Source organism: Anomalospiza imberbis, chromosome 24 (assembly GCF_031753505.1).
Source record: "Anomalospiza imberbis isolate Cuckoo-Finch-1a 21T00152 chromosome 24, ASM3175350v1, whole genome shotgun sequence".
Taxonomy (NCBI): domain Eukaryota; kingdom Metazoa; phylum Chordata; class Aves; order Passeriformes; family Viduidae; genus Anomalospiza; species Anomalospiza imberbis.
The window spans coordinates 4,656,995-4,667,293 of record NC_089704.1 but is presented as its reverse complement, the minus strand read 5'-3'; the positions used below and the strand labels follow the sequence as shown (position 1 = coordinate 4,667,293).

The 10,299-nt window shown below is 59.4% G+C and overlaps 2 protein-coding genes across 3 annotated transcripts in view; both read left to right on the top strand.

Annotated features, from left to right (window-relative positions):
• Positions 1-3,035, top strand: SC5D (sterol-C5-desaturase). Its single transcript, XM_068171891.1, has 5 exons — positions 1-114; positions 703-920; positions 1,514-1,646; positions 2,072-2,172; positions 2,424-3,035. Exons 2-5 carry the CDS (start codon positions 711-713, stop codon positions 2,886-2,888), a joined length of 909 nt encoding a protein of 302 aa, XP_068027992.1. The 5' UTR covers positions 1-114; positions 703-710; the 3' UTR covers positions 2,889-3,035.
• A 4,683-nt stretch (positions 3,036-7,718) lies between these two features.
• SORL1 (sortilin related receptor 1) overlaps positions 7,719-10,299 on the top strand; it is a 49,834-nt gene continuing 47,253 nt past the window's right edge. For both annotated transcript variants that reach the window (XM_068172255.1, XM_068172254.1), the window contains exon 1: positions 7,719-8,082. In XM_068172255.1, the coding sequence (XP_068028356.1) occupies positions 7,852-8,082 (231 nt within the window). In that variant the 5' untranslated portion in view covers positions 7,719-7,851. The remainder of the gene's footprint in view (positions 8,083-10,299) is intronic.

Below are 10,299 nucleotides of genomic sequence, written 5' to 3'. Positions count from 1 at the left end.
ACGCTGACGTCACCGCCCGAGGTGGCGCGAGCTCTTCCGCCGGTGACGTCACGTGGCGCTACCGCGCGGCCCCGCCCCCGCCCCCGCCCCGCGCCGCTCCGGGACCCCGGGCAGGTAACGGGATGGGGCTGCGGGGTACCGGGCTGCGGGGTACCGGGCTGCGGGCTCACCGAGGGGGGGACACCGCCGGCAGGGCCCCCGCGGGCCGCTGCGCCCCCCGCCAGCGCCGCCCTCCGCGTTTCTTGCGTCCCCGCCGCTGGCTGTGCCACCTGCGGCTCCCGGGCACGGTGACCCCCGCTTGGCACCCACCCTGCCCGGGGAATTGCCCCGCAGGGCACGGAACGGAGCCCGGCGCCCCGTGTGCCGCCCCAAAAGGGGTTTTGCACCCCAGAGCCACATCCCGCTGTCGCCCGTGCCGCTGCCACCCACGGCCCGCTGTCCCCTGCCATAAGTGCCCCCTCCCGCAGGAACAGGGCACAGAATTAGGCGAGTCCCCCACTTCTGCGTCTTCCATGCTTTACAGCCACAACCTGCGTGTCCCAGATTTGCTTCCCAGTCCCAGCTAAGGCGATCCAGCCAGACGGACCACATGCCAACCCTGCCAACCCCTGCCCACAACCTGGCGGGCTCCCGGTTTCCGGTGCCCCTAGGGCGCTAGGCAGGGACATCTTCGAGCAGTCACAGCAACTCGTTCTCCTGCAGGAGCCACCATGGATCTGGTCCTGGAAGCCGCGGACCGGCACCTCCTGACGCCCTACGTGTACCCGGCAGGGTGGCCCGAGGGCGAGCCCTGCCGCCAGCTCCTCAGCCTTTTTGTCATCACCAACCTGGGCGCCCTCGCCCTCTACCTGCTCTTCGGCACCCTCAGCTACTACTTCATCTTCGACCACGAGCTCAAGAAGCATCCCCAGTTCCTGGAGGTGGGTGCACCTTGCTGACTCTTCACCCAGGCCCTGCGTGGCACTGTCCCCCTCGCCATCCCCCTGTCCATTCCAAATGTCCCCTGCCAGTGTTGTGGCACGGGCTGTCCCCCCGCTGTCACACCCACCCCTCTCCGCCTGCTGTTGCCCTCCATCATCCCTGACCGAAGCAAGTGCCACCACCCACAAACCCCAACACCAGCCCCGAGCACAACTGTCCCCCTGTGAGCAGCACCCTGTGTCCCACACCATGGCCCAGATGCCATGACAAAGGGGTGGCCAAGACGCCAGCCCTCCCAGCCTTATGAGGGACACCGGGGGTCTCAGATGTCCCCTGTGCCCCTGACCCCTCTTGCCACACCCAAGGTGACCTGGGAAATGTCCCCTGTGCCCCTGACCCCTGTTGCCACACCCCGCAGACCAGGTGAGCCGGGAGATGTCCCCTGTGCCCCTGACCCCTGTTGCCACACCCCACAGACCAGGTGAGCCGGGAGATGTCCCCTGTGCCCCTGACCCCTGTTGCCACACCCCACAGACCAGGTGAGCCGGGAGATGTCCCCTGTGCCCCTGACCCCTGTTGCCACACCCCACAGAACCAGGTGAGCCGGGAGATTGCCTACGCCCTGCGCTCCCTGCCCTGGATCAGTGTCCCCACTGTCGCCCTGTTCTTCGCTGAGGTGCGGGGCTACAGCAAACTCTACGACAACATCGAGGACTCCCCGTATGGTGAGTGACCTCCCTGCCACCAGCGGTGTCCTCTCCCCACCTGGGTCACCTCCCTCAGCCCCCATTTCTCCTGATGACAACCCTGAGAAATCCTCCTGGGTACCTCCTGTCCCAGCCTGTCAGCCAAAAGCCCAAGTTGTCATTAGGGGAGGCGCCCAGATGCCCTCACTTGGGGTTGTGTCCCCCTGCTTGACACACTCCACCCTCCACAAAAGAGATCCTTCCCTTCCCTGGGCACAGCTCCCAGTGAAACAGCACCTGACTCACCTGCCCTGAGTCACAGGGGACAGCCTGATGCTGTCACCTCAGTGGGGAAGACCCTGACATGACTCAGATGTGTGTCCCACCACGAGGACTATTGTGGAGACCCTCACAGCCTCCTGATGCCCACGTGTGCCACCTCTAACAACTCTGTCCACACCCAGGCTGGTCTGGTGTCTTCTTCAGCATGCTGTCCTTCCTCTTCTTCACTGACATGGGCATCTACTGGATACACCGTGGTCTCCACCACAAGCTGTTCTATAAGGTATGGGACAGGACAGGGGGCTCTGGACAAGAGTCCTTGTCCTGCTCTGGTGACATTTCCAAGCTGCATGCTCGGGTGGGAATGGCTGAACCAGGCGTCACCATGTGATGGGAGCTGAGAGCCCTTCAGGGCATGTGTCCCCCTCTGAGTTTGGGTGGTGGTGGCCCAAACAGCATCCCCTGGGGCCATGAATCTGGCTGGGGGACCGTCTAAAAGGGCCCACCCCAACTGACAGCCCCCTGTCCCCGCAGCGCTTCCACAAGCCCCACCACCTGTGGAAGATCGCCACGCCCTTCGCCAGCCACGCCTTCCACCCCGTGGATGGCTTCATGCAGAGCCTGCCCTACCACATCTACCCCTTCCTGTTCCCCCTGCACAAAGTCACCTACCTGGGCCTCTACATCTTCGTCAACGTCTGGACCATCTCCATCCACGACGGCGACTACCGCGTGCCGCGGCTGCTGCGGCACATCATCAACGGCTCTGCCCACCACACCGACCACCACCTGTACTTCGACTACAACTACGGGCAGTATTTCACCCTCTGGGACAAGATTGGTGGTTCTTACAAGAGCCCCACGTCCTTTGAGGGCAAAGGCCCCCACGATTACTTACGCAAGCTCCGAGAGAAAGACCCGGCAGCGTCCAACGGCATCGTGGCCTCCAAGAAAGACCCAGGAGCATCCAATGGCATCGTGGCCTCCAAGACTGAGTAGGCTTCCTCCAAGTGTGTCCCTTCTCTGGCTGGATCTTGTCCCATTCCTCACCAGCCACCCAAGACTGTTTCCCACGGACAAAGATCCCCTGTCCCTGATGACGTGACCAGCGTGGGGTGATTTTTGGTGAGCGTCCGACCTGCCCCGATCCCAAAAACGGCGGTGCCCGGCCTTGCTCAGCACCACAGATCTGCCCTGTTTTTCCTACTGCTTCCCCTCCCAGCTCCCTTTGGATCTCTGCTAAGGTCCCTGCGCTGCTTTAGTGCTGTGCTGATGCTCTACAAGAAGAATAACATGGCACAAATAGAACAGTAACGTGGCACAAATTAACGTGACTTGTGGCAGGGTCTTTGTTCCACTGCTGCGCCCCTTTGTTGATGATTCATTGTTCCCATCATCGTGTGCATTGGGACAAGCTGTATTTTGGGAAAAAAACCCTACCTTTTGGAGGTGGTGCGGCTTCTTCTGATGGCTCCCTTGATGGGACTTCTTGCACTCAACCTCCCTCTTCTTGCCTGGGGATGTCCCATGGAAACATCATGCCTGTAGGACAGAGGCAGGCTTTGAGTCTTGTGGGTCTCTCAAGCTCCCTGAGAACACTGAGGGGGAAGGGAGGAGGACCAGGCGCCCAGATGTGAGGGGCAGGGGCTTCTCCTCACTCAAGGGTTCGTGGCCGGCTTCCCCCCTTAAAGGCCTGCGTGTTTCCTGCTGAAATCTGGTCACCCCACCTTTGGGGTGACCCATGTTCAATAAATCTCAATTGCCAACTTGCCTACTGTTTGGTCCCTTCTCTCTGGCTCATGCAAAGTCTCCTGGGGCAGCCCTGCAGCACCCCTGAGGGGCTTGGCACAGACCCGTGGGGTGCTGGCAGCAAATTTGGGCCAAAACAGCAGAAGATGGGCAAAACACAGTCCGAGTGGCCAGAGCCACATCCAGTGCCCCAAACCCCTTTAGGTGTAACCAGGTCCCTGCACAGTGACACCTGTGCTTTCCCACTCCCTGCTCCCCCAGTTTCACCAGTCCCTGCTGCCCTTACTGGGGATGGAGACCCTTCTGTGAGTCTCTTGCTGTGGTGACAGCCCCTCTGCTCCTCATCCAGCCTCAGCTGTCCCCAGGCAGGGCAGGGCATGGCCCGAGGCCCCACCACCACACCCCTGCCACCTGGCGAGCACAAGGGACACCTGTCCCATGTCCTGCCAGCACGGTCACGCTCTGCCTTCACCTTTTCACCAGCCCATCCCAACTTGCTCTCCCCACGTGGACAGCACCCCTGACCTCTGTTTGCTCATTAACCTGGGGCCTGGAGCAGTGCCTGGGGTCAAGGCACAGCCCAGATCAAACACGGTGACAACATCACAGACCTTGGCCACCCTGATTCCCAATCCACTTTTGGGGAAAGGCCCCAGACTTCTCATCACCCCATCCTTCCACCTTAGCTGACCCTAATACCTGGGTACCCCATCCTGGCAGCTTCAGGACAGACAGTGACCCTCGTCAGCTGGGTCCTTGCAGGGCACTAAAGTCCTAGGATGAAATTGCATCACTCCTGGTGCCCAGTGCACCCCCCACAGCCCTTCCGCCAAACACCTGGCATTCCCCTCGGGATGGATCTGCATCACCCCAGCTCCAGGGCACAGGGAGATCGTGTCCTGCCGGTCACACACCCCCCGTGCCAAGGCTGCCGGCACAGGGAGATTGTGTCCTGCCTGTCACACACCCCCCGTGCCAAGGCTGCCGGCACAGGCAGATTGTGTCCTGCCGGTCACACACCCCCCGTGCCAAGGCTGCCGGCACAGGCAGATTGTGTCCTGCCTGTCACACACCCCCCGTGCCAAGGCTGCCGGCACAGGACGCGTCCCCCGCGGTGGCCTTGGGGCACTGTGGCACGGAGAGCAGCAGTTCTGGCTCTGGTCCCCTGATGCTGCTGTTGCCACAAGATGGGGATGTTGCTCATGACAGCTATCGCTGGAGCTGCACCTGCGTGGATGCCCTTCCTCCTCCTCCTCCTCATTCCCCCAACGTGGGGCAGGAGCGGCTCTCTTAGAGGACACACACGGGGTGTCCCTGCTCCAGTTCCATGACCCCATTCCTCACGCTTTTCCTGGCATCAGAGCTTTTTCTGCTGATTTGTCTGCAATAGCCTCCCTGTCCCACCCCACACAGAGCATTTCCTTCCCTCCCTTCACCCCCCACACTGCTCTGTCCCATACCAGGGCAGTGCATGTTTGTGCCACACACTGAACATCCCCCTCAGAGAGACCCCAGCACACAAAGTGACCAGTGGTGTGTGAATGCAACAACTGGGTGCCTCTGACACAGCCCTGAGCCCTGCAGGAAACCCTACAACCATCATCATCCTCTGAGGAAGGCTCTGAGGCCAGTGCCATGGGTAGCGTGCTGTCTTTGGCTCCTGGCATCCCTATTTTGCTCCCTGATTCAACTCCAATGGTTCAGCAAGCAATGGTTCCTTTAAGCAGCTTTGCTCTCTCAGTGAGGCTTTGTGGGGAATGGCTGTTCCAGCCCCTCAGTCCCCCAAACCCTCTGGGACCTCTAAAGCTGAGACAGGGAAAGGTCTCAAGGAAGAGGGGAAGGAAAACCAGGGGGCCAGGGGCTCCTCACCTTGCTCTTGGAGTTCACAGCTTTTGCTGCTGATGAAATCCAGATGGACCTTAAAATAAACTCTGCACTGTTCCCCTCTCCCCTTTACGTCTCTTCAAGAAACAAAAAATACCTTGGCAAGGGAAACGTGTGTTTCCCTGCACAAAGAAAGAGCCATTCATCTGTGAGCATTTACCAGGGCAGGGCTCACCCGAGAGCTCCTGGCTAAAGCTCTCTCCATGTGCCCACCACAGGGAGCTCACAGGGGGACAGGGACCCTTCTTGCACTCTGCAAGAAGTGTGAAACAAGGGCTGGAAAAGAGAAAACAAACCCCCCAAACACCATTTTCCTCCATTTAGCACCTCAGCAAAGGCAGTTCCTCATTTCCTCCTATTTCTTATTCTATTCCTCATCTCCAGGTCCTTTTTGAGTCCTTCTCATCTGAGAAGAGCATCTCCTCCCAGAGAGAACTGGCTGCAGGGATTCCTACACAACAAAACTCCCTCACTGCCTCTGCCAGAGCCACGGTGACCTCCTGTCCTCCAGGGGGACATCACTCTGAGTCAAGACCTCTAAAAGCCTTATTAGGAGGGCTTCTAATTGTATTGACCTGATAATTGAAATACACTAACTGGGTTTCTAGGTGAAAGCACCTCGGGGAAAGCTCTGGACATCATTCCTGCTATTAAGACAAGTGGAAAAAAGGGGAGCAAGACTGCCTCGGGGTTTTCCATGGGATTTACAGGCTCCCATTCCTTCACTGCTCAGCCACATCCTTTTTTTTTTTTTTTTTGGTTGTTGTTGTGGTTGGAAATGCTGGAATGGTGCACGTGAGGCAGAGGGGTTGAAAGCCATCAGTGTGTTCTCAGTATCTCAGAGACACAAGAGGCCTGAGCCATTTCTTAGCAGCAAGATCATGCCTAAAAACCACCTCCTCTGCAGGAGGTGATGCTTGGTTGGTTATGCAGGGACAGCACAGGACTGATGCCAGTAGCCACAACTCTGATTTATTGGGGCAGCTCAAAGTGCTGGACTCCAGGCGTGGGATTCCCCTGGTGCTGCTCCCCTGGTCACTGTGCATCCCTTTCAGAAAGCAACTTAGAGAGACAAGCTGGGGCTGAGCAACAGGCACAGCTCACCTTTCCCATCATCTCCCAGTGTCATTTTGTCATCTCTCAGTGTCATTTGAATCTCCTGCCCCAAATCCTTGCTCCCCCTTCCCGCCCTGCTCTGTAACACCCAGGACACACACGAGCCCCAGGCAGGTATGGGATACATTTCTTTCTGAAAGGGATGCACAGTGGCCAGGAGAGCAGCACCAGGGGAATCCCACGCCTGGGAGTCCAGCACTTTGAGCTGCCCCAATAAATCAGAGTTGTGGCCACTGGCATCAGTCCTGCGCTGTCCCTGCATAACCAACCAAGCATCACCTCCTGCACTTTGGAGAGTTATGGGCATCTTACCTATGCCAAGTGTTCTGTGGGAAGCACACGGGCACTGGCACAGCTCAAACACACCTGCCATGGGTGGGAGAGGTGGCAGAAAGCCCTGGAGAGACCCTGAGGGTCTCTGGCTTCCTACTCCCACCATGTCTTGCTCACCTTCTCAACTCTGCCCAGATAAAAAGATGGTAGAAATGGAGACACTTTCCACTCTCTCAGGTTGCTCCAAGGCCCATCCAACCCAGCCTTGGACAAGTCCAGGGATGGGGCAGCCACAGCTTCTCTGGGCACTCTGTGGCAGAGTCTCACCACCCTCACAGGGAGGAATTTCTTCCTAACATCAAATCTAACCCTACTCTTTACCAGTTTGAAGCCTTTCCTCTTTGCTCTGTCACTCCACACCCTCCTAAAAAGCTTCTTTACTTCAACACAGTTTCCTTCCATTCAGCTCCCTTCAACTTGATTTCCGGCTGCTTCATTTCTTTTTCTCCGTTTCACAGAGATTAACTTGAATTCATTATTTCACTCCATCTCGACGGGCACCTCCAGAGAGGGAGAGGGAGAAAAAGAAGAAGAGGAGAAAGAGCAGAGGAAAGGAGAGGGAGGTGCGGGGGGGGGCGAGGTATAGTCCATTTCACAGAAATTAACCAGAACTTATTTCACTCCATCTCGTCGGGGAGCCGAGCATCCTCCGGAGAGGGCGAAAAAGACGGAGAGGGAGGAAAAGAGGAGAAGAGGAAAGAAAAGAGCGAGAAGCAGACGAGAGGCGGGGAGGGGGCCCGAGCATCCGTGCCCGCGGGGAGCGGCGGGGGGGGCTCGCAGCGGCAGCGCTGCCCATGCACATTCTCTCCGGGCGGCGGCGCGGCTGCCGCTCCTCCCGGCCCCGCTCCGCTCCGCTCCGCCCGGCCCCGGCGGCACGAACATGGCGACACGGAGCTCTGGCGGGGCCGGCCGTGCCGCCCCGCTCCCCCGCCGGCTGCTGCCGCTCCTGCCGCTGCTGCTGCTGCTGCCGCCGCCGCCGCCGGTGGCCGCGGGCGCCCGCTCGCCGCTGCTGCTGCTCCGCGCCCCGCCGGCCCCCGCCGCCCCCGCCGAGCCCCCGCGGGGCCGCCGCGCCGCGCCGCGCCCGCCCGAGCCCATCCAGGTGTACGGACAGGTGAGCCCGCACCGCGGATGGCGAGGGGGGCACCGGCGCGGCTCGCCCCCCGGAGAACGCCGCGCTCCATCCATCACCGCCCTCTCCCCATCCTTCCCCGGGGTCGCGGCGCGTCCCGCCCGGGGAAGGGTCGGTGCGTGGGTTCGCGGCTCTGTTGAGAGCAGCGCGTATTTAGGCGCTGCTGGCGCCTGCCCTCGGCTCTCCCCGCACCCCCGGCTCCCCCGGAGCCGGCTGGCCGCGGTCACGTTCGCGGTGGTACTGGCGATGGGGCTCGTCCCCGGCGAGATGCGCTCCCAGAGGGAGCAGCCAAGGGCACGCGGCGGGGATTGGGGCCGGGCATCCCCGCCGCCGGGAGCCGGCAAGGGACAGCGATTCATCCAGGGATGCTCGCCGTGAGCATCGCCGCGCTCGGGAGCCGGGCAGGGGGAGGTGACGCCGGGGGAAGACATGGCTATTTGTGAGGCACCGTGTCCTTCCCCGCGAGAAGGGCTCTGTGCGTGTCCAAGCCATCCTCCACCGATCCTTGGAAAAGAAGGGGAGCAGAGTTGCTCATGGCAGGAAAACACAGAAACTGCTATTTCTGAAAGTATCCCTGCTTGGGCTCGATTCACTGGCAAGTTTTGTTGCCAGGACCATGAAGGCCCCCCCCCCGACCCTCACCCCTTCTTTTCCATCTCTTTTGGGTGGTGATGACAAATTACACTTGGACTTTTGGCTGGGGAAAGCTTCAGCTTTCTAAAGGTTCTGCTTTATTTTTGATGTACCCACATGCTGTCTACACTTTGCTGCCCTACTTGATCCTCCTTGCTGACACGGCCTGTGTCCCCATCACGTGCCCAAAATGCTGATGGGGGGGACCAGCCCACGGAGGGACACGGCACACTGAGGAGAGGCTTTGAGCCTTTGGTGACATCTACCTTTGCCTCCTTGGGTAGTGCTTTCACCCTGAGTGCTGTCTAATTTCCCCTTTTTACTACTTGTAGGATCAGAAGGAGCCAGTCACGAGGCAGGGCCAGCCCTGGAGCTGCTGGAGGGGCACACGCAGTGCTGGTGCTGCTCCTAAAGCCCTTCTGTTCCCTTGTTTAGGGAAAAGCTGTTCCTCCTCCCCTTGAAAATCTGCTTCGCCTCCTCTACCTCCTCAGCGTTTGGCTGTTTTTAGCATAACACAGCTACCCCATTTTAGAAGAAAACATGACACTTGTCTCTCATCCACGGCAAGACACTGGTGGCACTTTCCCTTCTGTCTCCCCGTGCCTTTCATCCTGCCAGGTAGAGAGCTGCTCTGGCAGGGATGTCCCTGTCACCTGCACACGGAGCTGCAGATCCAGGAGGGTGCAGTAACCCTGTCACTATCCAGAACAGGACTAATAGGAAGCAGTGGGAGTTCAACAGTTTGCCACTGTTTGGGCTTTTCTCATTGCCTCAAGCTTCCAGAGGGGATTTGCCTGGGGAGTGGAGTTGCTCTCACTGGCAGCAGAGCACACAGCACCCATTCCTTCCTCTTCTGTGGGGCAGGACACACAGATTTTACAGCCCAGGTGTGTCACCAGGAAGTGTTGCTTGGCACTAGACAACATTTCTGAGTTCTCCCAAGTGCTACAGGGCTTCAAATCAGGGATTTGGCTTAATAAAAGGGACAAGAGGGAGCCTGCATGTCCTAGGCTGCGTTACAGATCTGACCACACAAGTCACTAATTCCTGGGAAGCCGGAAAAGCTGTGCAGCACCGTGCTCAGGGGTCTCGTGCCTGGTCACAAGCACCCAGCAATCCCCGTGACCCCCCTCCCCCAGCTCTCTGGCACTCCAATGCCAGCAGAAAATCGTGCAGTCAAAGCCCTCCTCTCTCGGGGCCATCAGCATAAGGGGCAGTGCTTGGAGCGAGCATCCTTGTGCCGTGTCACTGCAGTCCCTTATCTGGGACACATCCCGCTCCCGTGCCTTTGGCAGGTCACTTGGCCATATGCTACGCACTGGCTCGTGCCCCAAAACTCCCTTCCCTGCCTCTCCGCTGTGGTCCTACAACAGGCTGGTGGGACAGCTGAGAGCCCAGGCTCAGCTCAGGGGCTGGGGAAAGCAGGGTTTGCTGCTGGTGTGGGTGATGTCATCGGGGGAGCAGAGGGAGGGATGCATCGCTCTGTCTGGAGCCGAGCAAGGAAGAATATCCAAAGCCTTTGTAGCTCCTCAGGAGCCAAACACAGCTTACTCAGCACCGTCAGGA